Source organism: Heterocephalus glaber, unplaced genomic scaffold, assembly GCF_053883595.1.
Source record: "Heterocephalus glaber isolate CG9 unplaced genomic scaffold, H.glaber_assembly_v1.0 deba00001472, whole genome shotgun sequence".
Classification (NCBI taxonomy): domain Eukaryota; kingdom Metazoa; phylum Chordata; class Mammalia; order Rodentia; family Bathyergidae; genus Heterocephalus; species Heterocephalus glaber.
This window is the reverse complement of record NW_028258315.1, coordinates 78,684,287-78,708,436: the sequence shown is the minus strand read 5'-3', so window position 1 is coordinate 78,708,436 and position 24,150 is coordinate 78,684,287. Positions and strand designations below refer to the sequence as shown.

The following is a 24,150-nucleotide window of genomic DNA, read 5'->3' as shown; positions in this document are numbered from 1 at the left end:
AAAAAAAGATCACTTCTGAATACACACACACACACACACACACACACACACACACACAAGTAGACCTTGGCCAGAACCATTGGAGCTCCTGTGTGCTGCTCCTCCAACATCTGTTCCCACCCAGAAACCACTTTTCTGAACTTCTTTCTTATTTACTTTCTTGCCTTACCCCATATATGCGTCCCTCCACAATGTATTTTCTCATTTTCATGTTTTTAAACTTTGCAGATATAGTACCATAGTGAATATATTCTTTTTAAACATGCTTTTTTAATTCATTGGATTCCTAGGGTTCATTCACATTACTCTATATATTTCAACTACTGTGGTATTTCTTTGGATGAATTTATCCATTTACTGTTAGTGAACATTTGTGTTGCTTCCAATTTTTCCATTACAAACAGTGCTTGCACCAAAGTTCTTCTACTTACTTGTCTTTCAGTACACATGCATAGAAGTTACTCTGGGGTATATAGGCAGGAGTGCAGTCACTGTATAGTAAAGTAGGAGTATATTCAGCTTAACTAGATAAACCCACATTCTTTTTGTTTTTTTTTAACTGACACTGTAATTATGTCTATATAAGAGGTATAGTGTGACGTTTCAATACTTATATATGATGTATAATGATCAATTCAGGGTAATTGGCATATCTCTCGCCTCAGAAATTTATCATTGTTTGTATTGTGAACATTCAAAATTCTCTCTGCTATCTATTTTGAAACTTTTAGGTAATTATTGTCAATTATAGCTACCTCCCTGTGTTACTGGACATTAGAAGTTCTTCCATCCAGCTACACTTCATATCCATTAATCCTCCTCTCTCCACTCTCTCCCCCACACACTTCTGAGGCTCTGGTGACTACAGCTTACTTTCCACTTCTGTGAAATGAACTTCTTAGCTTCCACATATAAGTGAGAACATGCAGTATTTGGTTTTCTGTGCCTGACTTGTTTTACATAACCTAATGTCTTCAGTTTCCATCCGTGTTGCTACAGATATCAGAATTTCATTCTTTTTTATGAAGGTAAGCCCACATTCTTATCTAGAGTGATTGAACACGTTTGGCAGCAGTGTGTTGGACTTCTAGTTTTCCCACATCCTCGTCAGTACTGAGTTTTATTAGGCGTTCACTATTCCCTGTATGTTTTGTAAAATAATATTACTGATTTGTGATTTTAGATCTCATTTCCTTTTTTTTTTTTTTATTTTATTTTTTATACTGGGGATCGAACTCGGGACCTTGCACTTAAGAGCCAGGCACCGGAAACACTGAGCTAAGTCCCCAGCCTTCCATGATTTTTTTTTTTAATTGAGCATTTTTTATTTTTCATTCATGTTTCCTCTTTGGGGAAATGCCTATTCATGTATTTTCTAATAGGTCGTTAGTCTTTTTCTTATCAATTCATAGGAATTTGTATCTCTTGGATACTTAAAATTTGGTTGGTTTGATATGATCTAAATATTATTTCTAAGTTTGTGGCATGCCATGTCACTTTTTTCCTCACTCTAAAATTTTGACTTTTGCATTTAAGTGTTTAATCAGCAGAGTTTTGTATACTTATTAAGGTTAGAAATCCAGTTGCTCTGGCTCTGTTTTCCAAACTGTTTTCCTAGCCCCATTAGTTCTGGTATATATCAAGTTTGAAGAATTTCTTTAAGCTTCCAAGTAATAAATTTTAGGATCAACTGATTAAGTTTCTTTTTTAAAAAAAAAAATGGACTTTTCATTGAAATTGTAATAAATTAAAATGGAGGATATAACCTCTCTAGGATATCAGATTTCCCTACCCAAAGACTTGGTATAACTCTCCATTTATTTTACACTGTTGAGTGTATTTCAGTAAGTTTTACACATTTTCCAATTCTGTTGGTATATTCAAATGAAGTTTATATTTGGATATTGATTTTTATATCAGCTATACTGTTAAATTTTTTTAAGTTTAATGAATTATATATAGATGGTAGATTTTTTTTTCTGCCTACATACATACTATACATACGAACAGTTTTATTTTTCCATCCCAATTCTTATGCCTGTTTTTCCTTTGTATTTTTTCATACTTCAATGAATTCAGTCTCTGGCAGAGTACTAATTAAAAGGCAGGCATCTATATGTTGTTCCTCCATGTAAAGAGAACATTTAATATTGTACCATTGAATGCAGTAGTCACTGAGGGATTTTTGGTAGACGTCCTTTATTGGGTTAAAGAAGTGTACTTCTATTCAAATTCTGTGAGTTTTAAAAATTTGTTTTAGTTTTGTTTGTTCACAAACAAATGGCTGCTAAATCCAGGCATGGTGGCACCAGCCTGTAATCCCAGCACTCCGAGGCTGAGGCTGAGGCTGAGGATCTCCACCAGTTTGAGGCCAGCCTGGGGTACATAGTGAGTTCAGGGCCTGTCTGAACTACAAAGGGAGACCCAGTCTCAAAAAAACGGATGAATGAATGAATGAATGAATGGCTGCTAAAGCCTGTTGGACCTTTTTCTGCATCCATTCACACTGTTTTATTTTCTACTTTAATGTTAGTGAGATAAAATTACATTAATAATTTTCTGTTATTAAATGATCCTCGCGTTCGTGGAATAATCTCAACTTTATTATGAGAAATGTTCTTTTGATATGCTGCTCCACAATGAATTTTTGTATATATAAACTAATTTCAAAATAGAGAAAAGAAATTAAAATTTTGTTGAGAAAAGAAACTAAGGATTTCCCAAGCATCATACTGGGTTTCCATTTTGCTATAGATTGTGAGAATTTCTAGTTAAGAGATTTAGGTAATACCTTGATAAAGCAGGAAAAAACATTGGAAAGCTGTTTCTTTTTTTTTTTTTTCCCCTCCCCTCCCCTCAGTGCTGGAGAGCAAACCCAGCATCTCACATACTCGGCAAGTGCCCTACCACTGAGCTACACCCCCTGACCCTGAAAGCTAAATTCTAATCTCATTTTGCCATCTCTTCACTTGAAAGAACTAATACAACTAACTCACTTGGCTCAGGTGGTCCTCTTTTTCCTCGGTGAATGTTTCTACAACTGGGAGACATATTTTGACAACTATTAGCCATGTGACTTCCTTTGCTTTGCTGTCAGCATACAACAAACATGTACTGACTAGGCACTAAGAACAAGACAAAATCTGTACCTTAAGGAATTTCTCTTCTAGGGAAGGAAGAAGTAATAATTTTAAAATAGAGTTATAAAACTAAATAATACATTTTATTTATAAACCACATAGCTCATGACTAATGGAGTGATGTTGGGGTGCCTGGGAATCCTTAGGGTAGGGAAAAATAAAGATGATCCTGATTGGATATAATACTTAAGCTGAGTCTTCTGAATTATGTTTATTTATTGATCTCTATGAACCTCATTTGTGCTCTCAGTTGTTATCAAACAGATTTAGACTATTCTTTAGTGGTCTTTCTAGCTTTGAAATTTTCTTTTGGCCCCAAAGCTATTTCTCCCTTTTCAAGACTTCACAAATAATGTCACATTTAATCAATTGTGCTTCTTTTTCTGGTCCTTGGAATCTTATGTTCCATAGGCTTAGGTTTGTTATTGACACAGCAGAATCTTCTTGGTTCTGTTTTATTAAGTAATACCAATCTATTTCACTTATAGAATAATGATGATATTGACATATGAATCATAACATACAGTTAACTTTGTTGTATTTTTATAGACTTGCTCAATTTATTGTTACCCTAAATTGATTTTTAAAATTCCAGACTTTATGTAATTTCTAAGCAGATTTCATTTGTATGTCTTATTTCAGTGCTGGACCCAAAGGAGACAACATTTATGAATGGAGGTCAACTATATTGGGACCCCCAGGATCTGTTTATGAAGGAGGAGTGTTCTTTCTTGATATTACCTTTTCACCAGACTATCCGTTTAAACCCCCCAAGGTCAGTATGAAATATTCAAACATATTAGATATACATATAGTTATATATGCATATAATTTTTAAATATACATATCTAGAATACATGTGTATTCTGTTTACATGGACACCTTCCCAGAACCAACAATATATAAAAGGAAACAGAACATGAAGAGTTATAGGCTGTTCCCCTGCCTGAGCTTTTTACTCATATTTCAGTGCTTGTTCTCATCCTTTCTCATGTCCTTTCTGTGGTATATATTTTAATGTAACAAAAAACACCATACATTATGGGTCAAATGGAGGATTAAAATTGAGCCAGGAATAGCCCTATAAACTAGAGAACCAAAATAGCCTCTAGCTGGAGTCATAGATGGAGCCAACCTCAGGAGTCAGAGTAAAGGTGGAGGAAGCCTCACCAAACCGTGTTTATAGCACCAGCTATGGCTCTTTGAATTTCAGTACCTCCACAGTTCAGCTGCTCATGTATACATGCACTAGAATGGAATGTTTAAGAGCCACAGCTACTTAAAAATTGTGCCAACGAAATTCAGGCAAAAAATATTTATGGAAACCTGGGAACACACAGTGGTGGTGCATGTCTGCAATCCTAGCTTCTCCAGATTCTAAAGCAGGAGGATTGAAACTTCAAGACTACCCTGGACAACACTGTCTCAAGAAAAAAAAAAAGGCTGGGATGGACCTCAGTACTCCCTGGAGTCAATATACAGTGCCACAAAGGAAAGGAGAGGGAAAGAGGACAGGAGGGAGAGAAAGAAAATTAATGGGGTAGAATGTATGCTTAGCTTAAATAAGGCCCTGGGTTCAATCCCTTAGCACGGGAGTGGGGGGAATATATATATATTTCTCTTATTTATTTGTATTCATAGTACCACTATATTTATATTTATAGTAGCTCATTAATAAAACTGATTAGTATAAAGTTCATTTATATCCATGTCTGAAGAACGTACAAGAATGCAGTACAACCAAAATATAGGCGATTATATACTTTTAAGAAACCTTCACATTCCTGCCAACTGCCTATAAGTTAGTCATTTGAATGTTTTAAATATTAACTTCATGAGCATTTCTTCTATAATCCGACAGAGGAAAAGACCCTGAGAACACTGACTATGTACTGATCACCAAGAAAAAAATCTCATCTATCCCTGACTTAATTTCTCAATGCAGAAAGAAATAAAAGTTTGAGTTGTAAACTGGAGTAAACAATTTTAAAAAGCAAGAATAAGACCCATTCCCTTCACCATCACTTTCTGTATTTCCTTCCAGTTGCTCTTCCTTTTCTTCCCTTCATTCTTTTGATGCCAAACCAAAGCACTAACTACAGTTACCCTTATTTACTGATGAAGAAATCATGACACAGAGAAGATAAGTAACTCACCCAGCGTTGTGCAACAAGCAAATCCTGTTGTCAGGATTTAAACCTAGAAAGCTATGTCCTAAAATCTTTACTTCTTACTATATTGCACAATATATTTATCTAGGCTGACAGGTCTTGGTGGCACTGGTGACCACCCAGAGCTTGCATTTGGTAGGTTTTCCGTAGAATGCCATAGCAAATCTAATACTTTCTCTTTTTACTGGATGGGGAACTTAAATCTTTCCATTCTACTTAGACCAGCCCATAAATCACTTGAAGTATCTGTTGTGCTCCTAGTGATATAGGAAACTTTTTCTGAGAGCCTCTACAGTAAAAGATGAACAGGGTGAGGCAGAGGACGGGAAAATCAAGAAGTAATAATGGTGCTTATAACCCTGGTGCAACCTGTGCACCACAATAGATGTCTCTGAAAATGTTTGGGCTTATCCAACCAAGTTCCACATAACATATTTATAAATTAGACAAAATAAGAAGGGAGAATTAATAAATTAAGTAAAATAATTGAGTTGATGTAAAGGCCTTTATGGAATAAAAAGTGAGCCAAAAACTAACATGACTGTAAGTTGGCTGTTATTTCATTGAAAATCATCAAAAAAAAATGATACAAGATAGGAAAGAGAAACCTGCTTTACTTTATATAAATGGAATTTGTGATCTTTTGACTAAAAAAAACTCAATAGAAGCATGAGGTTCTTACGCTCTTAACAAGACCATTTTGGGAGTATAATATGTGTACTGTATCTCCAGTTAGATTTTATCTAGGATGGCTAGATAGGACAAAAATGAAAACAGGAGGATATTAGTTACAGGGAAATAGATCTCTGTTATGGGGAATATCTGACCCACCATTGGACGATCCACTTTTCACTAGCTCTTCTTCTGAGATAAGTTTCCCTTTACTCGGAGTCTTCAAGAAAAAGCTGAATTACTACCTGTCAAGAGTAGCACCAGAAAAAAATGGAATCCCTCCATTGACTGAATTGGACTTGACACCCTCTAAGGAAAAAGAAAAATCAAATTTAGTAATAAGAATCATAATTTAAATGCACACTTAATAGAAACCTGAAGAAAGTTTTTAAAAAGCAAATTGCCATCTCCTTATTTTTTAATTTTAGAAACTGAATTTGTAGATAGATATCTTAGGGAGAAAGCTGTTAAAACAAGGACTTTTATTAATAATTTCAAAGTACAGTGTCTATCCCCTTCTAGTCCCCCATTACTGTTCTACATAGTCCACATTTAGGATTGTCTTGGGGTTTTTTTCCTCTTCTGCCTTCACTTTTTACTCTTTTTTTCCACATCAGCCACTCATTTTGATTTACAAAATACTTCCCAGTACTCTGAAGAATGAACCAGATAAGTTGTAAATGTCACGGAAAATTGATGGGGACAGCGGGTGTTTGCACATAATTCTAATTGGTTATGTAGCTATACTTACCATAAATCATCTAAAGTATGATTGTACTCAGGCAACTTTTTTTTTTTCAAACTCTCATACTTGGAACCCTTTGTGAACATTTTTTAAGCCCTGTACACTATAGAGCTCAAATATAGCTTAAAGTCAATGGAGTTGCTTGAAATACCTCTTCTTGCAACTTTCTCTTTTTTTTTTTTTTTTTTTTTGGTACTGAGGTTAGAACTCAGGACCTTGCACTTACCAGGCAGGTGTGGCACCACTGAGCTACATCCCTGGCCCTTCTTGCTACTTTTTTTTTTCTTCTTGCTATTTTTTGTGAGTAGGGCTTTATCAGTTTGAAAACCCCACACTTCAGTACTTAATTTTTCAAAATTAGAGATGAACTGTTTTAGGAGTTTCTTCCAGAATTTGCCTTAATTTTAATAAAACAATCAGAACAATTTTATCAAGAATGTATGTTCATTAAACTTAGCATTCCAGTTTTAAATAGGTTGAGTAGTAGTTGTACTTTCCACATGCCATTATTTAGTATAATTTTAGTGCATCAAATTTCTTTTCTTTTTTCTTTTTTTTTTTTTTTTTTGATACAGGAGATCGAACTTGGGTCCTTGCACTTGCTCAGCAAGGGGCAAAACCACTGAGCTAAATCCCCAGCCTCAAATTTCTTGTGTACTTGGCTATTCACACAAGGCCCTGGGTTCAATTCCTAGTACCACAACAACAAAAGTATTTAAAATATTTTACATTGTATCTCTGCATAAATGACATTGTTGTATTTGATGCCAATCTTCAGCTGAATACTTAACCACCTATGATAATAATAATATTTCTCTGAGAAAATATCTGCTTAATGGAATTCTGTCTAGGAATAATATATTGTGGCCAAAAAGGAAAGTAAAATAAACTGCAGTTTGGCTAAGTATTTTGTTTTGAGATGTGATCTAAGTTTCCAAGGCTGTCCTGAAACTTGGGGTCCTTCTGCCTCAACCTCCCAAACGCTGAGATTAAAAGAATATACCACTGCACCTGGCTTTTCTAAATGTTTCTTAATACTAACTATTTTTCAGTATGGATATATATTTAATGTTATGATTCAGATATCTATTTGTAAAATAGAAATTGTTTCATATTTGCCAGGGATTACGTTTTTATTATAAATACTTCAGGGTACAAGTCTATACTTTTTATTTTGAATGTTTAATGTTAAATATTTTACTGTTTTAAATGTTGCACTCTGCATATTTGTTGTAGAATAAAAAGCAGTTGCAGATTAGTAAAAGAGAAAGTTTTTACCTATAGTTTTATCCTAGAAATTAACTTTCATGCCATTTTAGTATATTTCTTTCAAGATTTTTGTTCTTTGTATATATATTAATATACATATAATATGCATGCATACATACACTCACATTCCTTTTACCAAAATTGGTCCCTACTCTGCTTCATACTGTTGTTACTTAACATATTTTCACCCAACACAATATCCAATGTACGTAATTGTATTACAAGTGTGGAAGCTTCATAATATTCTGTGTTACATAAATATACCAAAATTTAATCCATTTCCTGTGATTGGACAATTAGGTTTTCATCAGTATTTCTGTTATAATCAGTACTATGGTAGACATCCTTACAATTAAATATTTTGTATAATTGTATAATTATTCCTTGAGGCTAAACTTACAGACTTTTTTTTTTTTTTGGAACCAGAGATTGAACCCAGGGCTCTCACATGCTAGACAAGCACTCATGAATTTTTGAATAGAAAAGTTTGCACATATTTGTAGAGTTTTTAATAAAGTTTGACAAACTAGCCTCCAGAAAAATTGTATTAATTCACATCATGGCCAGCGGTGTATGATAGTATAGTGCTTCCCTGTGCTGTCCTCAGCTTTGAGTCTTTTTAATCTCTGACAGTCTAATACATGAAAAATAATGTCCTGTAGTTGCTTTAGTTTATATTTATTTGACTACCAGTGAGGTGTGTATTCCATTGTCCAGTTATTTCTTTTTGTGAATAATATGAAAGTAGCTTCTTTTTTTTTTTTTGTACTGGGGATCAAACTCGGGTCCTTGCGCTTGCTGGGCAGGTGGCGGAACCACTGAGCTAAATCCTTGGCCCAAAAGTAGCTTTTTCTTAACAATGCCACACCAATTAAAATTAACAGAGTACCAAAGAATTTAGAAAGAGTAATTAATATGTCATATTTATGTGCGTATTATTTTATCTAATGACATGCATCTTAACTATAGGGTCTAACATGTTAGGTAACAAATTAGATATTTGTTTTTACAGTAGAAATGCACAGAGATAGCCCATTCTTTTTTTTTTTTTTCTTCCTGGTACCAGGGGTCAAACTCAGGACCATGCACTTGCAAGGCAGGTGCGACACCACTGAGCTAAATCCCTGTTCCCAGGATAGCCCATTCTTAATTTGGCTTTTTCTGGCTCCCTGTGGATCTGGACATTTTCTGAAAAATTAAGTGAACACTGTGTGTGGTGGCACACGTCTGTAATCTGAGCACTCTGGTAGGCTCAGGCAGGAGAATTGAAAATTCAAGTCCAGCTTGGGCAACTTAGTGATTTAGCAAGACCCTGTCTCAAAAACATGTAAAGGGCTGGATTCAGTCACTAGAACCACCAAAAATAATAATAAAATAATAAAAATAATAAATATTCCAAACAAAGTTAAGATTAGGTAGAGTTAAGAATATTTGTGTTTATATTTAGTATCTCAAGCAACCTGCACAAAAGTCAGGCATGTTGTGTTAGTGTTCCTACCTGTTACTAGAACATTGCTTTCTTTGGTAATAGTATCTGCCAAAGATACTGCCATATTTGTGCCTTAGTGTTTAAAAAACAAAACAAAATTTAAAATTGCAGGCATACACAGAAGTATCTGTGTCATTCATTCATTCATGACAAATTGTATCAAGTACATTTTAAATAAATCAGTTCAGGGCCTAGCTTATGTTTTATGAGTTTATTGATTTTTTCCTATCAAATATGACTATGAGTTGTTTACCAAAGTCAGCTGATATGAAAAGATAGTATTTTTGAACAATAAGATAATTTGGGTCAAGTTTTTTAAATCATTTTGTTGTCCTTATTAAATGCTTACCTTAAAAGGGTACCTATGAATAAAGTAACCAAACTCTTTGGGACTTAGTATTTTCATCACAGAAAGAGAAAGTTTTAACAATCTCTTAAGACTACTTTCATCTTCACCTGTCAGTGATTTGTCATTGCTCAGCTTAAAATTTTTTAGTTGGTTCCTATTTCACTTAAAATAAAATCCAAACTTCTTGCCATGGCTACATGATCTTTCCTTGTGTCTCTCACCACGCGATCATTTCTTCATGTGGCTAACAACCTCATTCTTCAGGCCTCCTCATCCATGTTATCTGCCAAGAGGGGCATTTCCTGACCACTTTCTATGAATAGATGGTTGATTTGGTTTCTTTGTATACACATTAGACTCTAAACTCAGTGAGAACAGAGACCTTATTCATCTTATAGCACCCAGCAGACAGTGGGATTGGTGAAAGAAATACTCACTTTGCCAGTCATATCCTTAACATTACTGAAATCGGTTTTTGCTTTAATAATTTGTAATATTGAAATGTTCTGTAAATGTGTATGTGGATTTTTTTTCTCTTTCTCCCACCGAATTAGAAACATATAGAAAACAGGGGCTTCCTTTTCAGTGAAAATGCCTGCTATAAGAACATTCAGTAAAAGCAATACATTTTATTGTAAAACAACGCTAATACCGTTTATCTTAAAATGCTTGAAGTTAAAAGTTATAGATACTAGCATGAAACTTGGTTAGCTGACTCAACAAGAAATTAAGCTATGTTAAAGAAAAAACTTGAGATTGCATTTCCTTCCAGTTAGACATTTGATACTCTTGATTTTAAAAAGTATCCAAGCTATATTTTATGCATATCTTCTGCTGGCACAAATTATAAGCAAATAATTGACATCTTTAAATATACACTCAAATAATACTCAGTATGTGAGCCAAATTTTGCAAAGCCAGATAATAATATAATCTAAGAATCAAGTATATTTTCCTGTAAATGTCTCCCATCAGTGTGAACATACTTGTTTTTCTGTCATTTTTATAGCCTCCAAATTTGAAATCACATCCTAGAAGCTAAATCAATACATGTACTTGATTTCAAAGCCAAACAGCTAATTATTGAACTTTGTCTTTGCTGCCACCTTGTTACATTGTAGAACTGTTACTTCCTAGCTATATTTAAAATGCAAATTATGAGGGTTGGGGAATACATGTATAATGGAATAGAAAAATAAATTGAGAAGTATTCATACAATAGAATATTATATAATAATGAAATAAAAATTTAAAAGAATGCACTATATATGAATCTCACAAATACAATATGGAAAAAGACAAGAGTACTGATGTATATAAATATATGATTCCATTTATGTAAGTTCAAAAACAGAAAAAGCTAATGTATAAGCTAGGTGTGGTGCCACATGCCTGTAATCCCAGGACTCAGGAGGCTGGGGAAGGAGAATCAACATGATTTCAAGGACAGCCTAAACTACATAGCAAGACCACCCTGCAAACCCCGCCCCCCCAAAAAAGAGAAGACTAATTTATAGAAATAGGAGTCAGAATAGCAGTTACATTTAGGGGAATAGTTATAATTGGGAAGAGGAATACAGGAGATTCTGGGGTGCTGGCCATATTCTATACGTATCTTTTCTAGGCAGTGGTTACTTGGGCATGTTCGTTTTGTATAAATTTTTTTTTGGTACTGGGGATCAAACTCAGGACCTTGCACTTGCAAGGCAGGTATAGCGCCACTGAGCTACATCCCCAGCCCAGTTTTGTAAAATTCTATCAAAAGCTGTACACAGATGATTTGTGACCTTTTTATATTATATATTTTAGTTTTTTTAAGTGTTTCTGCTTTCTAAAGCCCTATAAATCCTATATTTAGGGAAGGTCTTTTTCATCCTTTTCTGTCCTCCCCTCTCCCTCTCTCCCTCCTTCTCAGGTCTCATTAAGTTGCCCAGGCTGGCTTCAAATTTGCTGTCCTTCTGCTTCAGCCTTCTTAGTAGCTGGATTTATAGACGTGCTCTACCATACCCAGCTTAGAGTTTTCAATTCTTCACTTTTGACTATTGCATTGACTGTTTGTCTAGCTCTATGTTATCCATAGCTTTGACAAGCAGGTCTTTATGTCTCTGTTTAAACCATGGATAAAATATTTTAAAAGGAGTAGTCACTGAGGACCCTTCTGTAGTGCTGCGTGGCAGCTTAATGGGTTGGTGCTAGGTTTTTTGTTTTTTGGGGGGTTTTTTGTGTTTTTTTTTTTTTTTTTTTGGTGCCAGGGATCAAACTCAGGTCCTTCCGTTTGCACAGCAAGATGCTAGGTTTTAAATGTCCCCACCAAATTTATGTTGAAATTTCACCCCCATTGTGAGGTACGAAAAAGATGAAATTTAGGGCTGGGGATTTAGCTCAGTGGTGCCGCCTCCTGCCTCGCAAGCACAACGTCCCGCGTTCAATCCCTGGTACCAACAAAGAAGGTGAAATTTAATCCAATTATAATATTTGGAAGTGGGACCTTGGGAGGTAATTAAGGTTAAATGAGGCCCTCAAAGTGGGAAACTGATCCCATGGGACTGTGGCTTTATTAAAAGCAATAAAAATCTGCGCTAGGGTGATCTGTCCTGCCCTGGATCACCAAGTGATGCAATGGGACTGTGCAGAGAGCTGCCATCTCTTCTTCACCACAGCAGCCCTTCCATTTCCCAGCCTCCAAAATGAAACAAAATAAATTTTTTTCTATAAATTTCTCAATCCCAGGTGTTTTGTCATAGTAACTGAAAACAGACCAACATATTTGATCATTCAGCCTGCTGCTAAAATGTATCATTGAGTCTATACCACCTCTGTCATACTGGGTTATCCTTCAACTTGGGATTCTTTCTTGCCTATAAATAAGTACTCAAAGTGAAACTCACAGCAGCCCAATTTGCTTACTACTTACAGTCTCTTTGGTTATACACAGTACTTGCCCACATACCTCAAACTTGGATTTATAACTGCCAAGCTGGTTTATTTGTCTTAGCACAGGCCAGTGCCACTGATAGTGATAAAGAAGAACTTCTGAGACTCTGATTGTGTATATTCTTGACTAGAAAAGGAAGAAGCTGTTAGTGGATATTAACACAATGATCTGATCACCTCAGAGGTGTAACTGGTTGATAAAGTGCCAGAATTCAAGGAGAATGTGTATCTAACCCTCAATCTATGATGTGAGTTGTCTTTTGAGAGACTTTTTTAAAATACCTCATCATTTTCTGTGCTAAAGTTCACATATGCTATATGTGCTTTATTCTCAGTTCCATAATTTTATTTTTTCCCCATTAAGTTTATTGGTACATTTTAGGTATAAAATACATTTACATACATCATTGGGATCTTGTACCATTACATGAGTCTCTTGGTTCTTTTTTTTTTTCCCCTTCCCCTGCCCTCCCTTCACCCCCTCCACCCTTCCCTATTTGCAAAGATTTTGTTTCCATTTCTTTCCTTTTCTCATATTTTTTCTTTTCCCTTCTTTCCTTTCCCCTACCCCTCCCACTTCCCCTGCTCCTTTAGACCTTTACTTCCTATTACACAATATCAATTATACACTTTTAAAATTAAAATATCAAGACCTAGGAGACATTACCACAGATTTTACAGAATTTAAAAGGATATAGAAAGCGTATTACAAAAATCTTTTTTGAAATAAATTTGACAGCTTCTAAGAAGTACCTTAGAAGACAAATTAATGAAACTAACTCTGGAGGAAATATAAAATTTGAATAGCACCTACTAAAGAAAGTATATTCCTAGCTTGAAAACCTACCTATATGACAACAACAGGCTCATAAACATTTTAACTGATAAATTATATCAAACATTTAAAGCAGAAAAAAGAAGGAACACTTCTCCCCTCATTTTAGGAACTCAACTTTGTGCTAATCCTAAAACTGGATAAAGATAATAGAAGAAAAAAGTATGAACATAGATAGAAATTTGTTTAACAAAACAAACTTATTAGCTAGATCTGGCAGTATGTAGAAAGTGGTTTTATTATAGGGATGGAAGTATTGATTCAGCATTGGAAGATCCACCCCCAAAAGACATCATTTTAACAGAGAAAAGGAAAAAGCCATATGATCCTGTCACTAGTTGGAGAAAAAGTATTGGACTAAACTCTACAGCTGTTCATGGTAAAAGCTATCAGGAGACTAGAAGTAGAACAGAACCTACTCAACAGATTAAAGACATGTACTCCATACTTTCAGTGAGAACATCTTATATGAATGGAGAAGATAAAATGCTTTCTCCTTAAGGTGGGGAACAAGGGCAAATATACTTACTTTTCATTTGTCCATTAAACTTTGAAACCTAGGCCCAAACCAAAATAGTCTGACAATAAAATGACACAATTAGGATAGGATTGGCAAGGTAGAAGCAAAATCTTTATATGTAGATGAATTGATCATCTACAGAGAAAATAATAAGAAATCTCTAGGAGCCCCTAGAACTTGTACTTGAATTTAGCAGGATTAGAAAATACAAGGCATATATAAAAATTCAGGTCTATGTATACTTGCTATAAATGAAGAATTGGATATTGAAATTTAAAAGTTATGTAGGAGTACAAAGGACCTAGAAAAGTAAAAAGAAAAAAAAGAAAAAAAAAATGTTGGAAGACAGTACCTAATTTTAAGACTTCTTCTAAAGCTACAGTAATCAAGGCAGTGTTGGTGTAAGGAAAGACATATAGATCATTGGAATAAAACAGAATCTAGAAATAGAACCACACATATATGGTCCATTGAGTTTTGAAAGATTATTTAACATTAGCATTTTATAGAATATAAACTCAATTCAAGAGCCAAGGAAGAGGTAGTGTTTTCAGCAAACAGCACTAGAACACCTGGTATCCATATATAAAAAATTAACCTCAACCCTTTATTTCCATACATAAAAATAACTTGAAGGGATCTATGAACCTAAATATGAAAGCCTAAAAGTATAAAGCTTTAAGAAGAATTTATAAGGGAAAATGTTTATGAATTTAGGGTAGGCAAGAACTACCTAGGATACAAAAAACATGATGTATAAAAGAAAAAAATTGATAAATGAGATTCTATCAAAATTTAGAACTTTAAATGACATCATTAAAATGAAAAGTAGTCCTTAAACAGATCTTATTTACAATGCATATAACCTATGACCAGAATATATAAAGAATTCTTACAGCTCATTAATAGACAACAAAATTAAAAAGTAGACATAAGATGATGATGATAAATAGCCAGTACAGCACAAGGAAAGGTGTGCAACTCTAGAATCAGAAAAATTACTAATCAATACAATAACAAGATTGAATTATACCCTCATTAGGGACTTGAAGTTCAAAGTTTTAAAAGCCTTGTCATGACTTTTTCTTTTTGTTGGATTCTCCCCCTTTGCATTTAATTTGTCATGCCCAGTGGATTCATTCTGCTGGCCCTCCTGGGGTTGTGAACCTCATTGTCTGTTCCTAGGACATTGTCTAAAATTTTTTGGAGTGCTGGTTTGGTATTCATGAAGTTCCTAAGGTGCTCTTTGTCATCAAAGTATCTTATTTCTCCATCACTTTTGAAAGATAGTTTTACAGAGTACATCAGTCTGGGTTGGAGGCTGTTTTCCTTTAGGGCTTGAAATACATCACTCCAAGCTCTTCTTGCCTTGAGGGTTTGCATTGAGAAGTCTGCTGTGATTCTGATGGGCTTTCCTTTGTATGTGATTTGTTTCTTTTCTCTGACTGCTTGTAGAATTTTGTTCTTCTGTTGGGCTTCTGGAATCCTAACTATTATATGCCTATGTGTAGATTTTTTTTGATCAAGGCTAGTTGGAGTCCTATATGCCTCACTTATCTGTATGTCAAGTGCTTTTCCCCTGCTTGGGAAGTTTTCTGCCATCACTTCTGTGAACAGATTTTTTTATGTCATCTGCACTCTCTCCTCTTTCTTCATTGACTCCAATCAGTCTTATGTTATTCTTCTTTGCATTGTCTAGCAGCTGCTGGATTGATTTCTCGTGGCTCCTTACAATTTTAAAGCAATTTTTCTTTTCCTGGTCACTAATTGCAATCTTATCTCCTGTATCTGAAATTCTATCCTCACATTGGTTCATTCTGCTGCGCAGACTTTCAGTGGAGTTTTTAATCTCCTGGAAATCTGTTTGCATCTGCTTTATGGATTCCATTTGTTTCCTATGTTGGGATTCCATCATGTTCCTCAGATCCTCTATTTTTTTATCTGTGTCCTCTAGATTTATTAATCTTGTCTTACACTATGAGCACAATCTTTGCTGTTATCTGCGAAGTTATTTCTGATTTCATTTTTCCCAGATCCTCTTTTGTTGCCAGTCCAAGTGGTTGAGTATCAGATTGTTCCATCTCATTTCCCTTTGGGGTTCCTGTAGGTGATCTGGAAGTCTGTTTTTGAGGCTTGTTTACATGTCCTCTCATTTCCATGTGGAGGGGTGGTGCTTCTGGCACCTGCACAGCTCACCTTCTCTGCCCCAGGACTGTGGAGTGGCGGCGGGAGAGCCTCCTTCCGGGTGCTGGGACTGGCTCACCTTCTCTGCCCTAGGAGCATGGAATGGCGGTGGGGGAGCCTCCTTCCGGGTGCTGGAACTGCCTCACCTTCTTTGCCCTAGGAGCGTGAGCTGTTCTATAATTTTAATAAACTGTGTTGTAAAAAACATGGAATTGCCTGTAGTGCAGTTAGTTTGTTTGTTTGGTACCAGAGATCAAACTCAGGTCCTTGTGCTTGTGAGGCAAGCAGCCGAACCACTGAGCTAAATCTCCAGCCCTGGATAGTACAGTTAGTTTTTGAAGTGTATCTGTGCTTAATTCTGTTGATCATTACATTTGTGAAGTACTAAGAAATAATTTCCCTAATAATCCTTTCTAGAACTTTTTTTTAAATTATATGATTCTTGTTAAGAGAAATATAATCTCAAATTCGATAGAGTTTTAAAACTTTGCCTTCTCTTTGCTATTTGTTAAAATTTTATTGTCATCTACTCCAAGCAGTGATTCCTTTTTTAATTTGCCACATTCTTTCCTAAAAATGTTTTTTTTTTTTTGCCATGAGCATTCTTTCTGCTAAAAATCATTTCTGGATTTATCTAAACCCATGAAGTGATTTTACTGTTAGGATTTTAAGTCAGTTAAAAAGTAAAAGTAGCCAGGTATGGTGGCACACACCTGTAATCCCAGCACTCAGGACGCTGAGGCAGGAGGATTGCTGTGAGTTCGAGGCCAGCCTAAACTACATAGTGAGACCCTGTCTCCAGAAGCAAACAAACAAAAAAGTAAAAGTAGGAGAAAGCACTCATCCTGAAATAAAGAAGAGACTCAGCCCTGGCCCTCAGGGACCTCACAACGAGTGGGGAGCCAGACATGCCAGTGACTGTCATAAGGATAACACTGAATGGGAACATTGGAGAAAGAGCACATGAATTTGTTTGAAAGTATCAGCAGGGTCTTGAGAAAAAAAAATGAAGAGCCAAGATCTGAAGAATGGTAGCAGTACTTTTCAGAAGAAGAGGATCCTGGCCAAAATGACAGCATGAACAGGATCACAGGCCTTTGACCTCTTCGGGGCATTATTGTATGTGGAAAACCAAGACAGTGCCAAGGTAAGCAGATGTGCCACCTGCAGGAGTTTAGAGTTTATCCTGCCTGAACAGATAATTGGATGTATTTGTAAGCTGGAAAGATTATCCTTGATGCAGTGTGGAGTATTATGATTAGGAGGAGAGTGCAAAGAAAAGGTAGCGTCATGAAGGAAGTTGTTAAAATAATTTCATCTGGCAATGATAAATTCTTGAACTAGAATAGTAACAAGGAAATGAAATTGAGAAATTGAGGAGGTAGTATCAATTCCATGTGTTTCTTTCATGTTAAGACACTATATTTCTTGTAGTATGCATTGATATTATTGTAAATTTTTTCCTGAAGATCTTGTGTGTATAAACATTGCAGTGTAGTCAGACTGTATGAAGCCAATCATTGCAAGTCAATATGACCTAATAGAGAATTTTCTATGTAGACGTATTTGAAGTTGTCTTTCTTTGGTAAACAATTTGGGGAAGACAGAGTAAAGAGAAGAAAATCAATTAGCCAATCCTCCTTACCTCGGTCCTTCAAAATTCAGTTTTTTCCTACTTCTCTGTTTTTTGAGATTTTTCCCAGCCAGATATCATGTCTTTTGAATTCTAGAGCCCTGTGTTTTGTTGTGTGACATTTTTAGTAGTTGTTTGTGTGATTCTCTGCCAGATGATCAGACTGTAAAGAGCCAGAAATCAGTTTACTGCTTGTAGCTTTTCCCTCCTACCTATTAGCTCCTTGCTTCTCCATTACAGTGCTTTTTATGTATTACCAGATCAAAAAGTATTTGTTGAATAAATAAATATAGCTAGAGATGGTGGCACATGCCTTTAGTCCCAGCACTCTGGAGGCTTGAGGCAGGAGGATCACCACAAGTTCGAGGCCAGCCTGCACATCATAGTGAAATCAAAGCCAGCCTGAACTACATAGCGAGACCCTGTCTCAAAAAAACAAACAAACAAAAAAAGAATGGAAATTTATCCCTTGTGTTGCTTCTTCCAAACTGAATGCTTTTATCTTTATGATTGGCAACATTCTTAGAGCCAGAGAGAGTATTTATATTTCTTTTGTATTTTCCCTAAAACTTCATACAGACCTGCGTAAACTGTAGGCTTCAATATATCTTCACAGTTTGTTAACAGATAATTGATTAGATTGAAATAAGCAAAAAGAAAAAAGGAACAAAATTTGTGACCTATATCCACTTAGCTGCCACCCAAGAAAAGGATTCTCACCTTCCTGAGATGTACTTACTTTACTAACAAGTGAGGTGAGTTATATTTTAGCAAGTATTTGGATCATATAGGGGGCCTGGTAACTAACCAGTATTAAAAGTCACTATCTGGTCACCTTAGCCTATTTCTAAGATTAACCATTCTAAAATATCTAGATTAAATTAAGATTTAAATATAAGTCAAAATTTTAAAAATCAGTAAATATGTTCAGAGAAAATTTTTGTCCTCTTCCACACCCCTACGTACCTTTGGTTGACAGATAAGGAGGAACACAAACATTTAATAAAGACATCTTATTGTTATACTTAATCATGAGAGATTATAGAGAATCGCCACCACTCTGAGCCAAATTTGAGTCCTTTTTTTATTGTCAGCTGCCATTCAAGAGTGGCTTGTGCCTGGAAAACGCTCCACAAGGAAAAGCAGCTTGCGGGGTTCTTTTAAGAGGCTCTTCTAATTGGGGAGGGCTCAGGGTGAGGGGGAGCGTAAGCAGAATTTCAGAAAGTTCAGGAGCAGAACTTTGCTAAATTAGTGGGGTCAGGGGAAGTTTCACACAGTGTAGTTGAAACGAAATATCACACAGGTGCAAAGATAACATAGCTGCAGACTACTGTACCAAATGGGGAAGTCATAAATATAACATATAGTTGCAGATTGCTCTATCAAACAGGATGCAGTAGTCTGCCATGCATTAACTGAGGGGACTCCCAGGGAAGAGGGGGAGATGACCCCCCAGAATCACTCAACTTTACACAAGTGGAGTCAGGTTGGCTATCACATTATAAACAATCTCCAGCACCACACACACAAAAAAAGATAAAGAATTGCTATTACACACACAGACACACACACACACATCCAAATTTTATTATATGTGTAGAATTCTTAGTACCATGAATATTGGAAAGAAATCCACATACTCTGCCCTTCAGGGTAGGTAGCCTTCAGTATAGGTAAGAAGAAGGAAACATATCACACAAAAGAGCAAGTTTAAGTGTAATAGAAATTCAGAAAAGAAATAAATAGTATGATCTGAAAGTGGAAAGAGAAAGCTTCATAAAATATCAACAAAGAATGGGTAGCATTTCCATAGGTAAAAGAAAATGCTGAGTAACCAAGATATCAGGTGACAGAACTTTGAGGTTCTTTGAAAAAACGAACTTGTTCTGCCAGTCATGCCATAAACATGATAACTAATTGTGTGTGTGGAACTTTAATTCCGAGTTATCACATCTAGAACAGTACATTGATCAGTAGAACAATTGTCAGCATGTAAGACAGTAAAAGATCAAGGTATCTGATCACATGAGAAATGTCAGATATAAAGAGACCTAGTACAGAAGACTAAGAAAACACAAATAGGAGATTAAAGAACTAATATTAAATTGAGACAAGCCTAGTGAAAGAGCAAGGTCCTACTTAAAAAACATGAAGGTGGCCCTGAGATTTAGCTCAGTGGCACCATGCCTGCCTCACAAGTGCAAGGTCCTGAGTTGAATCCCCAGTACCAAAAAAAAAAAACCATGAAGGGGATAGAAAATTAAGGTTAGAATTTTGAAATGGTGAACTCTGAAAGTATAATAAAAATATGCAAATAAAAAACAATAGACAAGAAGTTGGAGTACATAGCAGTTTGTCTTCATCTTGGATACTGGCCAAAATCTGCCCATAGGTTTTTGACTTTGGTCTTTTCCTCTAGAAGACCAACTAGCCAAAATTTTTTGATTAATCGTCATTCTAGCATCTCTGAATTTGGCATTATCAAAGATTACATGATTTATACTGAAAGAGTAATCTTCATGATTTTTGCAACTTAATCTCACATAGTTTCAGAGAAATAGCAAAGTATGTGTGGTGTTTATGTATATAATATACAGCAAAGTGTTAACAGTTGATGCATCTGCTTATCATAGGTTTGAACAGTTGTTAAAAAGTCAAAAAACAATGTAAAAATGACCTCCTAGCACCTGCCCAACATTTTGAAATACTGCTATTGAACAAATTAAGACTAACAGGAAGGATTCCTTAATGAAACATTGGTTAGCTGATCCATGACAGATGATAGAGTTTCAATAAAGAGAAAAGAGGCTATCAGGTTATTAAGATGCAGAATGACAGTGTTTTGAATTATGGAATATATATAGGCATTTTCTCCCACTCACACAGACACCATCTCTTCCTGGGAAGTAAATGTTTTACCACTACTATAAACTCAACTGTAAAAATAGATGCTTCAAATTATAGTACATTACATTAATTTAAAAAATTGTAAGATAAAATGTTATGTATAAAACTAGCCAGGTTAAAGTTTCTTAAAGCATGCTTCTTTATATCTTTCTGCCTCAGAAAAGATGCTGGATATGCATGCTTTAAAGCTGAAATGCAAGTGGAAATTTGGAAACAATCATGGTATCTTGAATGTCAGTTACGTTGCCCGTTACCATATTTCTAAATTCAGGGTTTAAGAGCAACTTTCTTTTCTGCCTCAAGAAATTGTGTGAAGCAACAAGTATAGTATAGGCAAAAGTACTAGAAAAAATCATATCTATAGGGGCCAGGAATTTAGCTCAGTGGTGCTGCCACCTGCCTCGCAAGCACAAGGTCTCAAGTTTGATCCCTGGTACGAAAAACAAAAACAAAAAAAAATCTATAAATCAGTGCAATCATATTGTTTGTAAAAATACTCAAAAGGATCTTAAAGAAGTACATAGAACATTGAGATTACTTCAGCAAAATTACACTGTCACCACAATCTCCAAAACAAAGTAGTGAAAGGGAGATACATATTATCTTTCTCAGTGTCTTAGTTACTGCTTTTGTTCCTGGGACAAAATGCCTGACACTCAAAGGAGGAAAGGGTTTATTTCAGCTCACAGTTTGTAGAGGTTTCAGTCCATAGACAGGTGGCTCCAAGGCAGGGCCGCATGGCAGGAGGATATAATCACTTCCAGCCAGAACAAAAATATTTCATCATGAGCCTATAGAGCAATCATACCATACTGATTTTCAGTACATACTTTAAAAATTAAGTTAATAAACCTAGTTTTACCACATCTAAGAAAATAAAACCATCCATCTTTTACCTACATGTCCTTGAAAACCTTAGAACTTAGTAATTCAGTGGCAAACATCACCATTTTACTATGATAATAGTTTTTTCCTACATCTAAGAGGTTAATTTCTTTGTCCTTTAATCTATGTATCATGAAATAATTCTCACCAAAAAGGAAAAAAACAAAATCAAGCACTGATACAGGCTTTTGAAAAACAGTAAATTCCTCTTACAGTATCAGAACAAAAGTACACAAGTCTTTTGGGGAGAGAGAATTGTAGTTTGTTAATCATTTCTACCTAGACATCCTAGATTTTTTAATTTTTGTACTGTTTATTTGAAATGCACACAATGTGGTGATATGTACCATACTTTCAGAATTTATTATTTCTAATACAAAGAATTTATGAAAATTGCTTAACCCCAATGCTTCAATTCATGTTTAAGAGGGCTATAATTTTTACTAAAATATTAATCACATAACTTTGAAAATTGTCCTAAATTGAAATTTGAATAGCAAAACATTTCTCTTTAGAAACTATACCATCTGTCGATTGACGTACCCTAATCCCCACCTCTCAAAAAAGGCACTTGTAAACCTAGTAACATCAGAAGTTCTTAGTTGAGCTGTCACTTTATTATGGTATGTATTGCCACTTTTTAAATGTAACTATTTATTTTTCCAGTTAATTTGTTTACTGAAAAATGCAACTTGACATTCTGCTTTCCCTTAGGGTAAAAATCAGTATCAGATACAGTCTTGTCTTTAATGTTCTTATATAAATGTGTTCTTTTCATAAATAAACATTTTTGCTAACCTCTACAAAAATTCATTTCTAAATCCTTGTTTAGCTGGATACACAGCTATCAGTTTTGTAAAATCAAAAGGGCTATACTTATTTTTAAAAAACATACGCTACAATTGTTTGCTTTCAAAAGGTGATATTTGTTGTTACATCACAGCAGCCAATTTTCTACAATACAAAGATGAATGTTGTAAATTATAGGGAAACAAAAAAGGCCTGGAGTATTTATTTAAAATACTACTTCAGATTTCTTTTAGGGTTAGGGTATTGAAGCAGCAGGAATACTACACTAGAAAATAAGGCTGTATTTTTTTCTTCATACAATTCTGAATCCTAGCTATTTGCCCCTCCAACCCCAACCCACCCCCTTTTCCCCTTTGTTTTTATCAGATACATTTCCACACAGCCTTAGGGAAATTAATCTATTGTTAGGGCAGTTGACTTACAGACAACACTTGAGGGGAAAAAGCTAAACTAAAAGAACAAACTTTGGAACTCTAGGAATATGAATGAAGCGAGACAATCTAGAAGGTAGAGACAAAGACAATACAGAAATAATTTCAAAAATGACAGTGGTATCCGATTAGATTGTAGACAAATGAAGAATATGAAAAGGGTGGAAGAGGAGGAAAGAGATGGACTGGGATATGAGAAAATTAGCCATGAATAATTTAAGTGGAAAACAGATCCATGTAGTTATTGTTAGATAAAATGTATCATAGTAAATTTGCTTCAGTAAAACTAAAAAGCAAGGTTTTTTGATGTACTGGGGACTAAACCCAAACCCTCATGCATGTTTGGCAAGCACTTTGCCACTGAGCTACAGTATTTTATTTTGAGACAGTCTTGCTAAGGTTACCAGGCTGACACCCAATTTGCCATCCTCCTGCCTCAATCTCCCACATAGCCAGGATTGCAAGCGTGCACCAGCACATCTGGTTTAACAAGTAATTCTTGAGTACTTGTCTGTATGGCAAAAGGAGATAGGTGGGTAATAGTCCTTGAGTTCTTGATAAGAATTAAAAGCTAATTTACCTTTTCTTTTGGTCAAAAGGAAAGCATATTCATCCTTATAAGGATGCTGCAACCCAAAGACTCACAATGCTTGCTTTGGACTTTTCTCTTGAATATTTTGTCGTCCCTGTCCCTCTCTCATCTTCTCAACAGTGAGTTCCAGGAGGTGTGAAAGCCGTGACCAAAACTAGTTTTTTAGTCAATTCTGGTTGTTCTTTGCTTGCAGTGCCATTTCTCCATACTTGCTTCAGATTGTTAATTGAGTTGGCTAGGGTTTGTCCCTTTCTTCCCCTTGTTTGTTTCTCCTACGTGTATTTCTCTCCTGGTTTAGTCAGCCATTAAGTTACTACACACAAAATAGTTGCCATGATGTTGATCATATAAATGCCATTTTGTAAATTTAGAATAATTTAGGGTCATCTACCAAGGATTTGTTCCACAAGAGGCTAATTTAAGAAGGAACATTATATAACAATCCTATTACTGATTCCTAAAATACTTTTCCTCAAAGCACTTCCCCAGTCAGAAACTATAGGATATGAGCATACGTTTGTCATCCAACATTCACCCCTTTGTTCCTCCAGTCTTCAATCTCATTTTCTACCCATTTTATAGTA

General features: G+C 35.3%; 1 protein-coding gene across 1 annotated transcript in view; it reads left to right on the top strand.

Moving 5' to 3' along the window:
* The window catches only part of Ube2e2 (ubiquitin conjugating enzyme E2 E2), a 381,059-nt gene that overhangs the window by 290,279 nt on the left and 66,630 nt on the right, over nucleotides 1–24,150 (top strand). Inside the window, exon 4 of the mRNA XM_087181475.1 lies at nucleotides 3,783–3,915. Coding sequence (XP_087037601.1) covers nucleotides 3,783–3,915 — 133 coding nt within the window. The remainder of the gene's footprint in view (nucleotides 1–3,782; nucleotides 3,916–24,150) is intronic.